At 39.0% G+C, this 20,369-nt stretch overlaps 1 protein-coding gene across 9 annotated transcripts in view; it reads right to left on the reverse strand.

Annotated features, from left to right (window-relative positions):
• TAF1A (TATA-box binding protein associated factor, RNA polymerase I subunit A) overlaps nucleotides 1-20,369 on the reverse strand; it is a 32,154-nt gene that overhangs the window by 11,092 nt on the left and 693 nt on the right. For 4 of the 9 annotated variants that reach the window (XM_027564492.1, XM_027564499.1, XM_027564498.1 and 1 more), the window contains exons 2-5: nucleotides 19,116-19,720; nucleotides 14,650-14,819; nucleotides 10,818-10,931; nucleotides 4,947-5,145 (exon numbers count right to left, since the gene is read on the reverse strand). In XM_027564492.1, coding sequence (XP_027420293.1) covers nucleotides 4,947-5,145; nucleotides 10,818-10,931; nucleotides 14,650-14,819; nucleotides 19,116-19,236 — 604 coding nt within the window. In that variant the 5' untranslated portion in view covers nucleotides 19,237-19,720. Of the gene's footprint in view, nucleotides 1-4,946; nucleotides 5,146-10,817; nucleotides 10,932-14,649; nucleotides 14,820-19,115; nucleotides 19,721-20,369 lie in introns of those variants that run through there. The other 5 variants (XM_027564493.1, XM_027564495.1, XM_027564497.1 and 2 more) reach the window with 4 other exon arrangements.

Genomic DNA, 20,369 nt, shown 5'->3' on the forward strand with positions numbered 1-20,369 from the left:
GGACTGCTAATGGGGGGACAGGCTTTCTTTCAGGGGTGACAAAACTGTTCTAAAATTGATGATGGTAATGGATGAACAACTGTGAATATATTACAAAACACTGAATTTATTATACTCTAAGTGAGATCAAATTGCCAACGTATGCTGGAACATAGAAAAAGCAAGGGAATTCCAAAAAACATCTACTTCTGCTTCACTGACTATGCCAAAGCCTTTGACTGTGTGGATCACAACAAACTGTGGAGTATTCTTAATGAGATGGGAATACCAGACTACCTGGTATTCCTGAGAATACCTGTATGCAGGTATTCTACCCTGAGAAATCTGTATGCAGGACAAGAAGCAACAGTTAGAACTGCATGGACCAGTGGACTGGTTCAAAACTGGGAAAGGAGTGTATCAAGGCTGTATATTGTCACCCTGCTTATTTCTTATAAGCAGAGCACATTATGCAAAATGTCAGGTTGAATTAATCACAAGCTGGAATCAAGATTGTCAGGAGAAATATCAACAACCTCAGATATGCAGATGACACCACTTTAACGGCAGAAAGTGAAGGAACTAAAGAACCTCTTGATGAAGGTGAAAGAGGAGAGCAAAAAAAGCTGGCTTAAAGCTCAACATTCAAAACACAAAGATTATGGCATCCAGCCCCATCACTTCATGGCAAATAGATGGAGAAATTGTAGAAACAGTGTCAAATTTCATTTTCTTGGGCTCCAAAATCAATCCAGATGGTGACCGCATGCCATGAAATTAGAAGACACTTGCTCCTTGAAAGAATAGCTATGACAAACCTAAACCATGTATTAAAACGCAGAGACATCACTTTGCCAACAAAGGCCCATATGGTCTGGTCAAAGCCATGGTTTTTCCAGTAGTCATGTATGGATGTGAGAGTTGCACCATAAAGAAGGCTGGGCGCCAAAGAACTGATGCTTTCGAACTGTGGTGGTGCAGAAGACTCTTGAGAGTCCCTTGGACAGCAAGGAGATCGAACCAGGCAGCCTTAAAGGAGATCAGCCTTGAATGTTCATTGGAAGGACTGGTGCTTTAGCTGAAGCTCTAATCCTTTGGCCACCTGATGTAAAGAGCTGACTCATTGGAAAAGACCCTGATGCTGGAAAAAATCAAGGGCAAGAGGAGAAGGGGATGACAGAGGATGAGATGACTGTATGGCATCACTGACTCAATGAACGTGAGTTTGAGCAAACTCAAGGAGATAGTGAGGGACAGGGAAGTCTGGCTTTCTGTAGTCCATGGGGTTGCAAAGACTCGGACAGGACTTAGTGACTGAATAATGACAACAAGTGGGTGAACCATATTAAGAATCATATCTCAATTCTCAATAAAGCTGTTATTTAAAAAAAAGAGAGATTACCATACCACACAATAAATTGGATGACATGAAAACTCCTGATAATAATAAATGATGAGGAGACAACAGACAAAAGAAAACTCAAAACAGACTGCTGCTGCTGCTAAGTCACTTCAGTCGTGTCCGACTCTGTGCGACCCCATAGATGGAAGCCAACCAGGCTCCCCCATACCTGGGACTCTCCTGGCAAGAGTACTGGAGTGGGTTGCCATTTCCTTCTCCAATGCATGAAAGTGAAAGTGAAACAGACTACTAATGGGATATAAATTAATAACCACTTTGAAAAGACTTTAGCCTATTATGTAGTACAGTTGAAGATACACATGCTTAGTGACAACAATTCTACTCTGAGAAACACATGCACATGTGCACCACTATCTGTGCCCAAGAACTTCAAAGCAGTGTTAATTATAATATCCCCAAACTATTAACATCCTAAATAGCAATCAATATATAGAAGGAATAAATTGCAAGAATATCATACAATATATTGTTTCACAACAACAAAAAAGAAAAAACTAGAGCTAATTCAACCATACAATCACATGTTAAATGTTGAACAAAATATGCAATGTCCCCCAAAATATGTACAGTGTGGATCCAAATATGACACTAAAATATAGGCAAAACTAAACTACATTTACAGACGCATGCGCTGTGCTGTGCTCAGCCGCTTCAGTCCTGTCTGACTCTTTGTGACCCTGTGGACTGCAGCCACCTGGGAAGCCCCTATAAATGCATACTTGAGTGGTAAAGGTATCTTTAAAAAAAAAGGAGCTATTATCATTAAGGGGCTTCCTAGGTAGCACAGAGGTAAAGAATCCACCTGCAATGCAGGAGACGCAAGAGATGTGGGTTTGATCCCTGGGTCAGGAAGAAGGAAATGGCAACCCACTCCAGTATTCTTGCCTGGAGAATTCCATGGACAGAGGAGCCTGGTGGGCTGCAGTCCATGGGGTCACAAAGAGTTGGACATGACTGAGCTCTGAACGTAATTATCATTGAAGTCAGGACAGCGGTTTCCTTGAGACAGAATGGGAGATGTGATCATGAAAGAACATATGGAGAACTTTCAGGGGGACAGTAATGCTGCGCTCCTTACTCTGGGTGTAGTTACATGGACGTTTGTTTTATAATATTCATTCTATCATACATTTGTTTGACACACTTCTTCAGGATATATTTCACAATCTTAAAGGTTTAAAAAGAAAATCTGTCCTTTGAAACAAACAGGAGCACAAAACACTTTTGGGTTCCAATACTTCTTTTTGGCCAAAATAGTAGCCTCCTTTCACCTGATATATATAGATTAGAATCCTCTTCCCAGTGGATCTATTGCATAAATATCAATATGAACTTGGAAATGAAATGGTAACTGGAAAGCAGGTGTAAATGGATATCAGAAAAAAAAAAATGTAAGAAAGAAAGGCAGATCCCTGAGTAAATATAAATTGGGTGTGAATTTACCATGAAAGGGGGTTCCCAGCTACCAAGTGCATCAAAGCCAACCAGCACAGGCCACAGCAGAAAGGAAAAGCTCAAGGCAACTCTGAGCACACGTTCCTATGTTACATTCCATAAGTCTGGTTATATAAAACTAGTCCTAGTTTTTTTTCCCCATTAAATAGCTATGTGAGGTTAAAGACAATCTAAAGATCTCCACATTTCATCCCATCTTTATCTCTTGTTGCTCCAGAAGAGTGTCAGCTGCAGAAGGTACTGAATTATCTAACCATGAAAGTGACGGTATAAATTCATGTTCCAACTGCTTTAATCATCATGTATTTGCTTGAGTTCTACCTAAGTGTGTGAGAAGAAAAGGAAATAATGATTTTAAAACTCACCTAAATCAGTATCAGCAAGCCATCTTAAAAAGAACATTACAGTGGGCATTTCAGCAAGGTGTGTTGTTGTGTTGTGTTACTTGCTCAGTACTGCCCAAATCTTTATGACCCAATGGACTGTAGCCCGCCAGGCTTCTCTGTCCATGGAAGTCTTCAGGCAAGAACACTGGAGAGGGTTGCCATTTCCTTCTCCAGGGATCTTACCAACCCAGGGACTGAATCCGGGTCTCTCGCACTGCAGGCAGATTCTTCACTGTCTGAGCCACTAGGGAAGTCCTTCAGCAAGGTTAACGAAAGAAATACAGATATGTGACCTCAAAAGATTGATGAGTCTAGACAAGGAGACATAACACAAAACACACATGAAAAAAACTTAGAATGATTAAAAAGGCAAAAGGTGAAGAGTCAATTGATACAGGCTGAACATGCAGCTGGTATGTTGGGTTTAAAGTAAAAGGAGGAGAGGTCTAACGAGTCCTGAAGACAGATGGCATACTGGAGCAGGAGGATGCACAAGAGGCCTCGCAAGGTTATCATGATGAAGACAGCATTTCAGAAGTGTCTTGGGGGTGGTTAGAGACAGGAAACAGGAAGGGAATTTGCGATTGGTGAACCCACCTGCCCAGAGACCAAGGAAATACTACTATCAATTAAGGATATTGAGGAAACATAGCTTAACATAAATGAAGTGATAAATGTCAGAACTGGGATTTGGATGAAGGAGGTGAAAACAGAAAAAGGTTAATCCTAGAAAAGTTATGGAGAAAAACTATATGAGGGTAAAAAGGTGCAGAGAATCATACAGCTTCAAAGAACACAAATTTAGAGACAGGAGAGGACATCACCACCACTGCAAGTAAGAGGAAGAGAAGGCAGTTGAGGAGAACACATAGTCAGTTTTGGAGGTGATCAGTGAGTCAAGAAAATTGTCTGTGATGACCTTTGTACAGAAATGAAAAACTTTATCTTGCCCTAGTCTTTGAACATGTTTTCCTAAGAAACAACATTACAAAACAAACTAAATTCCACTGTAAACACACAGGAAGAAATGCTTCTTCTATGGGATAATGCCCATGGATGAAAATGTGTAACCTTTCCTGGAAATCACGTTTCTAAGAAATGAATGAATCTAGGACTATTGCTGGTGGCACAGTGGATAAGAATTCACCTTCCAATGAAGGGGACACGGGTTCTTAGTCCCCTTGGACCCTGGTCCAAGAAGATTCCACATGCTGTAGCGCTTAGCCCAAGTGCCACAACTACTGAGCCTGTGCTCTAGAGTCCATGAGCCACAGCTACCAACCACAGCACCACAAGTACTGAAGCCCAGCACCCTAGATTCCGGGCTCCACAATGAGAAGCCACTGCAATGAGAGGCCCATGCACCACAGTGAAGAGTAGCCCCTGCTTGCTGCAACTAGAGAAAGCCTGCTCACAGCAATGAAGACCAGTGCAACCAAAACTAAAAACAAATTTTAAAAAAGCAACGAATCTAAAATGGTCATGAACTTAACCTATGAATTACCTAATTTATGTCTGAAAAGTCTTTTGTTTAAATATCAGAGATTTTATAAAGGATGAAGCAGAATTTTACAAGCATAGCAATCTCTGTTCTCTGTACTATCTATATAAAGCCAGGCTTGGAAGAAGGGGAATTAGATTACTCCTCAAGATTCCTTCTGTCCCTCTGACAGTCTTACCACTCATCACTCATAGTTACTCACCGAGTTTAGACAATTCCATCTTCTTTTTATACCAAGAATAATACTGCAAAAGACCTTTATAGGCCTGAATAAGGTTGACTAACACTTCCTGGGAAGAAGACTTTTCACCATATCGCCATGTCTCTGCCTGGGTGAGAATTCTGTTCGCATCTTCAAGCAATCCATGATGCAGAAGGTATAATGCATGTTGTAAGGAAATCTGCAACATTAAGAAAAGCCCACTGTCATGCAGGTCATTAGATAACCATTAGTTTAAAAACTCAGTAAATATATGATACATGCTGGGCTAAGACCTTGGGAGAACACAAACAATGGAACATTGTCCCCATGATCAAAAATTCCAATCTAGCAGAAGATGCATGAAAAAATTGTTGTTGTTTAGTCACTAAGTCGTGTCCAACTCTTTGCAACCCAATGGACTGTGGGCCTACCAGTCTCCTCTGCCCATGGGATTCTCTAGGCAAGAATACTGGAGTGCGTTGCCATTTCCTTCTCCAGGGGATCTTCCCAACCCAGGGATCAAACCTGCATCTCCTGCTTGGCAGGATTCTTTACTACTGAGCCACCAGAGAAGTCCATACATCAACTATATGTCAACTTTTCAACTAAAAATTAAAAAAAGAATAATTACATAAAGAAAGAGCAATACAAATAGGGAGAGCATTAAGGAGAAGAATAATGGGAAATACAGTTAATTATATGAACAGTGTCAGAGTTCAAACCGTCCTCTTCAACTATTGTAATAATTTCTCAACTCGTGTCTCCTGTCTGTCCCCCTACAATCCATCTTCCATGTGACCACCAAAGAAATCACATTGGTCATTTGTGTAAAATTCTTCAACAGTTCCCACTGCCTACAGAATAAAAATCTCAGCTCTATAGAGATGGCATACAGAGCTCAGCTTACTTCCCCTGCTTTCTACCTATGTGATTTTTAGAATAACCTGGTAGCTCAGAGGTTAAAGCGTCTGCCTGCAATGCGGGAGACTTGGGTTCGATCCCTGGGTTGGGAAGATCCTCTGGAGAAGGAAATGGCAACCCACTCCAGTATTCTTGCCTGGAGAATCCCATGGATGGAGGAGCCTGGTAGGCTACAGTCCACGGGGTCGCAAAGAGTCAGACATGACTGAGCAACTTAACTTAAAGACACATTAGACACAGAGGTATCAGACTCTTTACTATCCCCTCCATGCTAGACTACAATTTCCTCCAGTATGCACAGTGAATACCCACTAGCTTCTTCAGACTCATCTCCAGCATCACATCCCTTCTTTGCCTGACTCCACTAACTCATTCAGTCCTAGCTCTTTCCAATTCCAGAGAGCCAACCATTTTCGACTTTGTCTTCTCACTGTAATTGCATTTCTACCATGGCAACCATAACCATTTATTTCATTTACATACCTGTCTCCCTTTACTGCAAGAACCATGTCCAGCAGATTGTCTGGGAAACAGCAGCAGGTGTTTTTAAAAGTGTTACTAAAAAATGTCTTTTGTCTATCCTAATTACCACCCTCAGACTCTGGAGTATGAAATAAAGTTCCTCCCAGATTTCTTTACTTCACTTGAGTAGATTCTATGAGCTTAGAAGGAGCTAACCAATAATTTAGTTAAAACTCTACCTTCCCTCCCTAAACGGCTATCTAGTTTCTCCCTGAAAGAAGAGAAGCACACAACACCAGGGCAGGCTATCCCCTTACTCCGACTGTTCACTGAGAAAGTTCTTAAGTGGAACCATATGCTGCCTCTGTTTAGTTTCTACTTATAATGTACATGGTCTACCAGAAAATAAGATCCTAAGGGAGAACCTGGCACATAAGAGAAACAAAATTTTTTCCTAAATTAATAAAACCTGTAAAGAACCCTAAACTAGGGGAAATCTTTTTTCAAAATTAGAAAGCAGTAGGAATCACAGTTTAGTGATTCCTAAACGGGTTAAACATAGAATTATATGTTTATACATACAAGTTTTTATAATACACATATATAACCACCAACTCATTGGAAAAGACCCTGATGCTGGGAATGATGGAAGGCAAAAGGAGAAGGGGACAACAGAGGATGAGATGGTTAGATTGCATCACTGATTCAATAATGGACGTGAGTTTGAGCAAACTCCGGGAGATACTGCAGGACAGAGGAGTCTGGCATGCTACACTCTATGGGGTCACAAAGAGTTGGACAGAACTTAGTGCCTGAACAACAACAAATATGTGTATATGTGATGTGTGTACATGCCATAAAACATGACCTAGCGATTCTACTCAAAGGTATACATCCAAAGAAACTGAAAGCAGAGACTCAGACAGGTATCTGTATGACAGCACTCACTGAAGTGTTATTCACAATAGCCAAAAGATGGAAACAACCGAACAAGAGATGAAAAGATAAGAAAATGTGACAGATACATACAACAGAATATTGTAGTTATACTGAGCCGTAACAAGGGATGAGGTCTGATACATGCCACAGATAAATCTTGAAAACATGATGCTAGGTGAAATAACCAAAACATGAAAGGACAAATATTATATGCTTCCACTTATACGAAATACCTAGAAAAGCCAAATTTATAGAGACAAAAAGTAGATTAGAGGTTATGAGGGGATGGGAAGAGGGGGGAACCAGGCGTTACTGCTTAATGGATACAGAGTTTCTGTTTGGGGTGATAGAAATTTTGGCAATACTGGTGATGGCTGCACAACAATGGAAACATAATTAATGCCACTGGTTTATACACTTAAAGATGGTTAGAATATCTCACTTTACATCATGTACATTTTGCAACAATTTAAAAATATCTGAAAACTAGGGCAAGTAAAAACAAAACAAGAATAGGAGGGTAAATATTTATGCTTCACAGGCCTATTGGTCTCAGTCACAACTGCTCGACTCTGCCATTGTCTGGCTAAAAGTAGCTACTGGCAATATGGAAATGAATGGGTGTGGTAATGTTCCAACAAAACTTTATTTAGAGGTACTGGAAAAAATTAAAAAGCATGTAAAAACTTGATTGAGAAAGTGCTTTTAGTCAAATACATAACACAGAGAGGGAGATTATCATAACATTTTGGAGGATGTCAATTCTTTTGGATAAAACTTTTATTAAAGGACACTTTAATTTGGATAAAACTCCGCCTAAACATGAGAAACAATGAAACATTTTCACACATGGATCAGAAGAGTTAATACTGTGAAAACGTCTGTACTACTGTGAAAATGTCCACACTACCCGTACTACCCAAAGCCATCTATAGATTCAATGCAATACCTATCAAAATACCAGTGCTGTTTTTCACATAAATAGAAAACACAATCTTCAAATTTGGATGCAAAAATTGTATTATTCACAAAAAAAACCGTGAATAGCCAAAACAATCTTGAGAAGGAACAATACTGCAGGTATCACACTTTCTTATTTCAATCTATATTACCAAACTATAGCATTCAAAACAGACACACCAGACAAGTGGAACAGAATTGGGAGTCCAGAAATAAGCCCATCCATACGTTGTCAACTAATATTTGACAAAGGAGCCAAGAATACTCAAAGGGCAAAGGTTAGTCTCTTCAATGAATGATGCTGGGGAAACTATAGACGTTTATATGCAGAAGAATGAAACTGGACCCTTAATTTATACCACTCACAAAAATTAACTCAAAATGGATTAAGGACTTAAAGGTAAGATCTGAAACTAAAGCTCTCAGAAGAAAACAGAGGGAAAAAAAGTCCTTGATATTGGTCTTGGCAGTGAATTCCTGGGGTACGACACCAAAAGCACAAGCAATACAAGTGAAATAAGCAAGTGGGACTGCACAAACCAAAAAGCTCCCGCACAACACAGGAAACCATCAACAAAATGAAAAGGCAGTCTACTGAACGGGAGAAAACATTTTCAAATCATGTATCTGATAAGAGATACCTAAAATCTATAAAGAACTCATACAGCTCAATAGCAAGAACAACAAAAAACATATTACAATTAAAAACGGGCAGAAGAGGGACTTCTCTGGTGGTCCAGGAGCTAAGACTCCGTGCTCCCAACGCAGAGGGCCGGGGTTTGATCCCTGGTCAGGGAACTAGATCTCGTATGTTGCAACTAAGACCTGGTGCAGCCAAATAAATAAATATTTAAAAAAAAAAGAAAAAAGAAAAAGGTGGGAGGAGGAGGTTCAAGAAAGAGGGGACATATGTATACCTAGGGCTGATTCATGTTGATGTATGGCAGAAACCAACACGATATTGCAAAGCAATTATCCTCCAATTGAAAATAAATAAATAATTTAAATCTGAGTCACAATAGTGAAAGTTTTGCATCCTAACCACTGGATAGCCAAGGAATTCTCCCACTTCACACGAGCTAGAATGGCTAGCATCAAAAAGACAAGAGAGGACTTCCCTGGTGGTACAGTGGATGGGAATCCGCCTACCAATGCAGGGCACACAGGTTTGATTCCTGTGTGGAATCCCATGATTCACATGTGGAATCCTGGAAAGATTCCACCTGTCACGGAGCAACTAAAGACTGTGTGCTGCAACTACTGAAGCCCAGGCACCTAGAGCCTGTGCCCCGCAAGGAGAAGCCCGCACATGGCAAGGAGGAGCAGCTGCCATTCACGCAAAGAGAGAGGGCCCACACAGCAACAAAGACCCAGCACGACCAAAAGGAAAACAGAACAAAAGACGAGGAATAACAAGTGTTGCTAAGCATGTGCAGAAAAGGGAACTGTTGTACACTGCTGGTATACATTCCCTTTGGAATGTAAAGTGGTCTAGCCCCTATGGAGAATGGTGGTATGGTGGTTCCTCTAATAAATTAAAAACAGATCTAATATACGATCCAGCAATCCACATTGGCATATATATCCAAAGTTGAAATCTCTATCTGGACGAGATATCCGCACTTCCATGTTCACTGAAACACTATTCACAAGAGCCAAGACATGGAAGCAATCTAAGTGAGCAATGATGGATGGATGGATAAGGAAAATATTGTATACACACACATATACAATGGCGTATTATTCACTCATGCAAAAGAATGAAACCTTGCATGTGTGGCAACATGGATGAGCTTTGAGGGCATTATGCTTAGGGAAATAAGTCATACAAAAAAAGTAATATTCTCTCATCTCACTTTCAGGTGGAATCTAAAAACATCCAACCCATAAAAACAGAGCAGGCTGAAGGCTGGAGTAGTCAAGGGACACAAACTTTCAATTATACGATGAGTAAGTTTGAGGGTCTAATGTATAGTATGGTGACTATAGCACTGTTAACTTGAAAGCTGCCACAAGGGTAGAACTTCAACATTCTCAACATAGCAACAACAAAATGATACTATGTGAGGGGATGGCCATGTTAACTAACCTCCTTGTGGTAAACATTTGGCAATATATACATGCTATCAAATTATCACATTGTATAGCCTAAACAAAGTTAAATCATACATCGATTATATCTCAACAAGGCTGAAAAACTTTTCTCAAGTATTCAAATTCCCAATTTGTTTAGCTCTTTCCCTTTTTTCCAAAAGCACCAATTCTTAGAGAGCTCAACTGACTTAAGCAAACATATTAGAATTTGGTCCATTATCATAGTGAAGCACACATGCCATTTCTGAAGGACCGGTTGTGGCAGCCAGAGATACACAAGGAGAAGACATTTTCACTCACACAACGTGGTAGGCGACAGGAAATGGAGAAGTAAATGGCTCTCATAATGCAATTTTTCTTTCAGCTTCTCTTACTGACCCAGGTGTGTTACTCCCTTTCCCATCTTTTTTACATTCTTACCTACCTTATCACTGAGACAAGCAATTTTAAAAAAAGAATGCTGCAGATGTAAATTCACAAAGCCTACATTCTCACCTTCAAGTAATTCGTGATGCCGATATTTTTCATCCGGTCAGCAAAGGTATTGAAAGTCTCCACGCTGCTTTTGGGATGATAATAAAGAATTTCACTTCCAAGCCTCCAAACAATCTGTCAAAACAGAAGTTACTAACAAAACTGTAAAACCCCTGCCTTAACCAATGTCTCAGGAAGCTATTTTCTTCTGATTACAACATTAAAAAACAACCTATAATTCCTTTTTATAGATACCACTACTGTCAACATTTTACTGTACTTCACCCAATGGAAGTACTATTACATTTTATGTGATTAAAAGCTTTTCCTGTTGATTAAAATACCAGGTGTCATTAACAGTGTCATTTTGAGCCAGAAATCTAAAGAAGGTGAGCAGTTAAGATACATATTGAAGATAACATTTTTAATTAGTATAGGAGAAAAACATTAAAGTTAGAGAACTCGGGTTCCATTAATATTGGCTTCTTCACTGCTCTCATTATGTATCAAGCGAGAGCTATGGACTCAATGTTTCCTCGCATTTCATCAAGTTCTACAACTATTGACTATAGTTGGTCTATCTTTAGAGCTTCAACTTAAGAATCTGCATCAACTTTATTTATTATAAATTTTAATAAAATATTTTCTCCCCAGAGCACCAAAACTTTGATGACAGTACTTGCAGCTCTTCTTTTGCATGAGGGCAAATCTCTACTTCTCTTACTCCATTTAAAGTACTTCAATGATACTGATCTTCAAAGTAAACTGGTTGTTTGGTATAATATTGGTTTAGTATAATCATAATACTCAGAAAGAGACAGAGTTCTTTTATAGATAAACAAATTGCAGTATTTTGAAGCTTAAATAAAATGTGGAGATTATCCTACCACAGTTGTTCTTAAGTCCACATGTATGTAAGAATTACCTGGGACACCAGTTAAAAACAAATATTCCAGGGATTCAGACTTGAACTCAGTAAAACTCTGGTGGAGGGCAGGAATCTGTACTTTCAACAAAGGCTCTATGTGACTCAAACAGAGCCCAAACAAGCATCTGATAACCACTGATTTAATTTATAAAACAAACTCTGGACAAAAAAGGGCTGTAATTTGTCCAGTGTTTAAAGATCTAGATTAACTGTAGTCCATAAACTAAACTTTCAATCAATGGTTAAATTTTTTTTTCATATTTTTTGGTTCTATTAGACATCTAACTGATGCAATGGTTACTCTAATAGTAAAAGCTACTTGAGATATCCATGTGAAGTTATCTGTGGATATACTGTCTTTTACAAAACAAATTTAACAATACATGCCAAGCACTGTTCTGGATCCCTGCCCTGGTGGAATTTACATTCTGTTGTAGAGAGACTGACAATAACAAAGAAATACAATAATTAAACTGGCAAGTGTTATGGGGAAAACAATGAAGCAGAGTCAGAAGACCAGGGGTGCCAGCTGGAAAGTGAAGGGGGTTGGTATGCAGTTGCAACTTTAAATAGTGAAGGGAGGCCCCACTGCAAGTATGACGTGAAGGAGGGTGACCACAGTGATAGCCAAAGAAACAGCAAAGACAATCAGGAAGAAGTATGGTTGTTCAAGGGATGAGCAAGGAGGCCAGTGAGGCTGGGGAAGAAAAGTAAGTTAGATGGTAACAGGAGATGAGGCCAAAGGGGAAAGGGAATGACCAAAGCACGGAGAACTTGCAGGTGATCAAAAGGATGCTGGCTCTTACTGAGTGAAACAGGAAAGCCACTGCAGGGTTTTCAGCTGAGCAGTGACATGATTTGACTCATGGTTTAAAAGGACTATGCTGTATCATTAATCATTTGAAAAATGCCCATCAAAGCTACAACGAGACACCATGTCACAATCACTAGGGTGGCTGTAATCAAGAAGACAGACAATAATACTGTCGGCGAGGATGTACAAATGTTAGAAACCTTGTATGTTGCTGGTGGGAATGTAAAACAGTGCAGTCAATGTGGAAAACAGTCTACCAGTTCCTTAAGAGGTTACATATATTTATCATATGCCCCAGCATACTCCTCCTCGTCGATATATTTACTCAAGAGAAATTACAACAAACACCCATATAAAAACTTGTACATGGTGGGGGAGGAAACAACTTGTACATGAATGTTCATAGTAGCATTATTCATAGTAACAGAAAGAAAAACTACTCAAATGTCTAAAAACTGATGTATCAGTTTTATCTCATCAAATGAGATAAAGCCTTACACTGGAATATTATTTTGCAATAAAAATCAGTGAAGAACTAATATGCCACAATATGGTATAATAAGCCTTGAACACATTATGTTCAGTAAAAGAATTCATTCATAAAAAGCCATATATTACATGATTCTACTTATTTGAAATGTCCAAAATAAAAAGTAGATTAATGGTTGCCAAGGGCAGGGTCTGGAGAAGAGGGACTACAAGTGGGTACAGTGTTTCTCTGGGGGGGGGCGACAAAAAATGTTCTAAATTTAGATTGTGGTGACAGTTGCACATCTCTTGTGAATATATGAAAACACACTGAATTGTTCAATTTAAATGGGCGAACTGTATGGTGTTTAATGTCTCTAAATAAGGCTATTTTTTTTTTGTTTTGTTAAGGCTCAGTCTGGTTATTATGCTAAAAATACACTGGGAGGCAGAGGAGGGTAAGCAGTCATCTAAGTGAGGTGATGGGGGTTTGAGTCAAGGAAGCAGCAAAAAGGATGTGGTAAGAAGTACTCAAGACTGCAGGGGGCAGGTTTTCAAAGGAGAGCTGACAGAATTTTCTGATGGTTTGGATATGAGGTGCAAAAGAGAAAAAAAAAAAAAAAACTCCAGATTGGGTCTCAAAATTAGATAAGGGAACCCTGATCTGAGATAAGGAAAATTAGGCTGGACAAGGAATATCAGAAGAACCAGTTTATATTTGCTAGTAGGATACGACATATTGTACTAGCTGGTATTAGATACTAAGAGGTGAGGTTGAACAGAATGTTGGGTACAGCAATCTGGACTTGACAGACGTCAGAGCCCCAGATACACAATGGGGGATCACCAGTATACAGACTGAATGAAAGGCTATGAAACTGAATGAGATCAAGAGAGTTCAGATAACAATAACACCTAAAGATTGGAGTTCTCAAGGACTCCCACGTCAGAAGGCCAAGGAGAAAAAGAGCAATCAGAAAAGGAAACCGAGGAATGGCCAGTGCAGTAGGAGAAAAACCTGAGAGTGCAGAGTCCTGGAAGCCAGACGAAGAATTCTGTTTGTTTCTTCATCACACAGAAGGGAATGACCCGGTATGCTTAATATTGGTAATGATCAAGTTAAACGAGTACTGAAAATCAGCCACTGGATTCAGCAAAGTGGATATCACTGTTGACCCTGACAAGGCAATTTGGTAGAAATGATGATTTGTGGGGGAGTCTAACTGAAGAGGGCTTGGAACGAATAGATATATAAACTCTTCCCAGGAGTTCTGCTGAAAGGCAGAAGGGAGAAATGAGCACAGCTTGTGGAAGAAGTAGAAGTCAAGAGATGATATTAAGTGGGAGAGAGAATGACATGTTTGCATGAAAATGGGAACCATCCTATAGAAAGGGGACCATAAGGACATGGGGAAAGATGGAAGAATTACTTAAATGAATGAATAAGTATTTGGGAATCTGAGAATTCAGAGTTAAAGTATTTTTTGTCTCCTTAAAATGATAATAGAAAAATGAAGTATGAAAAAAAATGTCTTGATACAAACTCAATTTGAGATCTTGCAAAAGCTGTTCTGGGTGGAGTTCAAGAGGCAGAAACTCCCAGGATTCTGTGCTATCTTCCAGGGGACTCACACTTCACTTACCTCGGGTGCACCCTGCCTTTTGTTGCTATCCGTATCTTCCAAAACCTGAAGGTAACTGTGCATGTATTCTGCAGCTCGCTGCCACTGGTGCTTCAGCAGAGCTTCTTGGATAAAATTTAAACAAGCGCTTGTTGTCTGAGCAAAATCTTTCTCCTGTTTTCCTCCAGAGGCTATAAAGGTTAAAGAGGAAAGTCTTGAGCCAGTGACCTCAAATCAACAATTCAAGAATCTTACTTCTGATAAGCACAATTTTAACAAGTAGGTATTACTTAACCCAACCCATCCCCAATACCAAAGCTAGCTTCACTTGAGACCAACTCTTCCACATCATTTTAACTAGTTGTGGCAAATGAAAAAAAAAAATTCTATTTAAGAGATGTCTAATTTGATGTTCTTGGGCTACCAAGGTCACCAGTTCCTTTAAATCTGATTCAACTATCCTTTCACCCTTGCACTAAACAGTCTGGGAAGAATCTCTCAGAGAGGGCCCCCAGTGCAAAATACCAAGTATTCAGAATGGGTAAAAATCATCAGGGTCATCCTAGGAAAGCACTGTCTTTTTTCCTACCTATGTTCTGAAAACACCAAGAGGTGCACTTTTATTTTTCATGGACCACTTTCATTTTGTATCTCTAAAATACTGACAATCCTCATGTTAAGAATATTAGGGTTAGGACTTTTCTGGCAGTCCACTGGTTAAGACCTCACACTTCCAATGCAGGGGGCATGGGTTCAATCCCTGATCTGGCAACTAAGATCCCATATGTGTCTCAGCCATAAAAACTGTTCAAAAATGAAAAAAAAAAAAAAAAAAGATTTGTGCTTAGTTACAACCTCATCTATGACAACAAGCTGCATATTGCCACCTCTTCCTCCCTTCCCACACCACTAAAGACTCCTATGGGCCAGCAGTCTTCCAGTTGGGGAGCCCTCACCCCTGGGAATATGCTTAGTCACTCAGATGTGTCTGACTCTTTGTGACCCCATGGGCTGTAGCCCGCCAGGCTCCTCTGTCCATGGGGATTCTCTAGGAAAGAATACTGGAATAGGTTGCCATGCCCTTCTCCAGGGGATCTTCCCAATCCAGGGATCGAACCCAGGTCTCCCACACTGCAGAGGATTCTTTACTGTCTGAGCCACCAGGGAAGACCCCACCCCTGGGAATACACAGAGATTAATAAGTATCATGCAAAAATAGCTTTATAGCAATCAACCTGCACATCTTCAACTTTCTCACATACTCTTTCCTAAAATTGATCTTCTAGAAAGCCGTGCATATAGACAAGGCTTCATCAAAATAACTCTAATATTACCTTAAGGTGAAAATACAAGTGTTTAGTGTTGAGAAAATGAATGACTCTAACATCCATTTGCAAGTCAGGTGATTTCTAGTTCTTTAATTATCAAAAGTATAGAAGAATCTAATAATTTTTTAGAACACTATGTAATTTTTTCACAAGTGAGTGAGGAGGAGTCAAAGACCTGATACATTGCTAAAATTAAACGCCATCCATTGCCAGCTACTTACTAAAGTGAGTAAAGTTTCTCAGAATTTCCACCAATTAAAACAAAATACAGGGGCTTCCCTGGTGGCTCAGTGGTAAAGAATCTGCCTGCCAATGCAGGAAACACGGGTTTGATCCCTGGTCCAGGAAGATCCCACAGTCTGTGGAGCAACTAAGCCTGTGAACCACAACTTTTGACCCTGTGGTCTAGAGCCCAGGAGCCACAAGAGAAGCCACCTGCAACGAGAAGTCTGCTGACCCCAATAAGAGAAAAGCCTACGAAGCAATGAAAACCCAGCCCTGCCAAAAATAAATTAAGTAAATAAAATTATTTTAAAATATACAATAGAATTAAAGCTAAATCTTTTCTCATTCTAGAAATATATAATATTCATCCACAGATATAAGAATTGGAAAAAAGTGATATCCTTATCCATTTTATTGAGATAAATAAGCAATAAAAATTTACATTTAACACTTAAAATTTAACCAAAAAAGTAATACATTATTTTAATCAGCTGTGTAAAAAATTAATTATAATAATGTTTCAATCCAGAAGAAATTTTAATAGTTAAAAACTTTACAGGATATTAGCAAAAATTAAATGTGGATACATACTTTATGGAAGAATAAAGCAACAATATAAAATTTCCATCTATTAAAAGCTTTTTCATAAACACAAAACGGATGATAAAAGATATCACATTCCTAAGCTATTTAGACTCTACCAATTATTTTTTTAATTTATGGCCGCTCTACACAGCACGTGGGATGCTAGTTCTCCACCAAGGACTGAACCTGCATCCCTGAAGTAGAAGCATAGAGTCTTAACCACTGCACCCAGGAAGTCTCACCAAATATGTGTGTTTAAGTCATATAATAATTTCATTTGAAAGTGCCAATATATGCTGAAAATTATGCCTTTTGGAACTACCAAACTTATGATGCAATTTTTAGATGGCACATTAAAATGGTGCAAGATAGTACCTAATTTTTTAGGGGAAAAAAAAAGTAGACTACTTCTTTTGACTAGTGCTTCTCCAACTTTTTAAATGTATATACAAATCACCCAGGGATCCAGATGTAGTCCTAACACCACCAGAGAGCTTATTAGAAATCCGGAATACTATGCCCTGCCTACCTCTCTGAATTAGAAGCTGCATTTAACAGGATCTACAGCCAAGTTCCTAGGATATCAGCAGCAACACCAGGCAGCTAGGCCAAGAAACTGACAAAATGCTTCTTCCCTAAAACCTCATTTATTCATCTAAAGGAAAACTGATCTCAGGCCAAACTCCCTTCTGTTATACCTCTAGTTTTCACAGCTCAGACTGGAAATTGACTTTAGACGAGGATACAAAAATCCTTGGGCAATGCCCCTCCTATCTTACATCTGAGCCTAATTATCTCAGGAACAGCTCAAAGAATAGCATTTTTCGTAAGCAAAACATAATGTTATTTGTCGCTGATAAACTTGAAGAATAACTATCAAGGAAAATATATTTGATGGAATGAGATACAGTAAAGAACTAGTGTCAGCAACCTAATTTCTAATTCCTTTGAGAGAACCTAGAAACTCATCAGCCTGTCAACAAGTATTTTTTGAGCACTGCCATGGTCAAGCACTAGTCTAGGTACTCACCATAGGGTGCCCACCTTCAAAGTTTTTATTCTGGGGGACACACCCTTCAAAACACCCAAAGAAATTTAAAAGAATAAAAAGTAAATAATTGTTAGGCAACTAGGTTTTCCTATTGTGGTTAATTACCAATAAAACATCAATATTATCTGCAACTATATTCTCATAGCAGACGAAAGTATTAATATTTGGGGTTTAACAGGCTATCCATAAAAGATGAAACATTTTTAAGTATGTAAATTCTGGTCTTAAACCTACTTGTTTATGGACTGACTCAAGCTCTCCATAGAACACTGTTGACAGACACATGCCCAGGTATGCAGTAACTAGCAGAAACTAGATTACTATTAATAGTTCCCCACAGGGGCAAGGAAACACCCTCTCTGAAGTTCCATTCATTGAAACCTGACTCAAACCATGTATATTAATCCAGTAAAAATAAAATGAGGAAAGAGGCAATAAATTATTACATTTTCAACACTCACTACGCACAAGGCTCTATGCTAGGCACTTTTCCCTTTTTTTAAACATATGTATCTCAAAGCAGATTTTGAGATCAGATAGGCCTGGGTTTGACTCCTGATACCAGCATTTAGAATTTTAACTTCTTTGAAATTAAGTTCCCTCATCTGTAAAATGCCTGGTACATATATTTACTGAGAACTAATTTACTGAGATAATTAAATAGATAATATTCAGGTTAAAAAATAAATAAGAGCTAAATTCTAGCAGCCAGGGACTCACAATCAAGGGGAAAGAAAGCTAGGCTAAGAAAGATATATTTGTGAATAATTAGAAAAGTGCTAGTTCATGACAACATACAGATAACTGATTTTTTAAAAATATATTCTAATAAGGAATTATCCCATAGAACAACTTGTTTTTTTCTACATTAGAGGAACAAAGAAGAAAATAGTCTTTTCCTAAAATCTACTATAGATAATTCTATTAGGGCTTATTTCAATGCAATTCAACAGAAATTTCTGGTATGTATTCCTCAATAGCAGAGATCTTATCTTCTTCAACAAATCTGTCCCCAGTATTAAGCCAATGCCAGGGATATAGTAAAATGCTCAGAAGAGTTACTGGAAGAAAAAAAAAAAGGGTATCGACCACAATACAGACTGTTATTAATTCAAAGAATTCTATGAGAAAAAAATAATATTTTTTTCCTGTGTCTTTTTTATTAACTGCCTTAAAAAAAATCCTCATATATTCTTATCTTGAAAATTGAACCAGCTTGGCTATCTGATTTTGTATCCATATTGAATCTTATCATCTACTTCATTAAAGCTGAAATGGTTATACGTTATTTTACTTACCTATGGATTCTATATGCTTCTGGAGCCAAGGGAAACACATTCCTGAACCAGAGCGCACACACGGTTCTCCCTGTTCATCCTCTGTCGTGGGTCTTATCAATTCTTCACTGAAATCACTCATATCTATTCCAGACTGAAAATATCAGTTACTTTCTGTACATCTTAATCCACAGGTTTCTGAATTATACAGAAAGACAGCCACTTTTATCTAATAAATACCAATGATCAACAAAATTAACAGCACCTGGTAGTTCCTTTAAAAAAATGAATTTAATTATGTCAGCAGCAGCCAAAATGAATGACCCATTTAAAAACTATTGACTACTTCAAATACTACTATATTTCAAGAAGAGACAAGGATAGATAAGATACTAACTCTTTAATTTAAAAAAGAAAAACTAATATAGAGGAAGAAACATATAAATGATGTATGAGGTAAAGGTGATTGCTCAGTCGTGTTCAACTCTTTGGGACCCCAAGGGGTATAGCCTGCCAGGCTCCTCTGTCCATGGGATTTTCCAGGCAAGAATACTAGAGAGGGTTGCCATTTCCTACTCCAGGACATCTTCTTGACTCAGGGATCAAACCTGCATCTCTTTCATCTCCTGCAATGGCAAGGCAAAGTCTTTATCACTGAGCCACCGGGGAAGCACAAATGATGTATAATAAGACAATATGAGAAATACAATAACAACAGTAGTAATTATCATTCTCATTGAGTCCTCTCTATATACCAAGCCTGCTGCTGCTGCTAAGTCACTTCAGTCGTGTCCGACTCTGTGTGACCCCAGAGACAGCAGCCCACTAGGCTCCCCCCGTCCCTTGGATTCTCCAGGCAAGAACACTGGAGTGGGTTGCCATTTCCTTCTCCAGTGCATGAAAGTGAAAAGTGAACGTGAAGTCGCTCAGTCGTGTCCGATTCTTAGCGACCCCATGGACTGCAGCCTACCAGGCTCCTCCATCCACGGGATTTTCCAGGCCAGAGTACTGGAGTGGGGTGCCATCGTCTTCTCTGATACACCAAGCCTACAAAGCATCTAATTTAATCCTTACAGAAATCTGGAGGTGAGTAGTTGAAAAAACTGAAGGGCTCAGTGAAACTTTGTAACCTGGACCAATGTCACAAAAAAGTGAGGACAATATTCTGGGAACTAGAATGTGTTCCCAAACACAACTGACATGAACAGAGTTTGGGGTGTTCGTGGAAGAGGGAGGCGGAAAGCAGATGGCGGGAAGAGAATCTACAAAAACAGC

The sequence above is a fragment of the Bos indicus x Bos taurus genome, chromosome 16 (genome assembly GCF_003369695.1).
Source record: "Bos indicus x Bos taurus breed Angus x Brahman F1 hybrid chromosome 16, Bos_hybrid_MaternalHap_v2.0, whole genome shotgun sequence".
Taxonomy (NCBI): domain Eukaryota; kingdom Metazoa; phylum Chordata; class Mammalia; order Artiodactyla; family Bovidae; genus Bos; species Bos indicus x Bos taurus.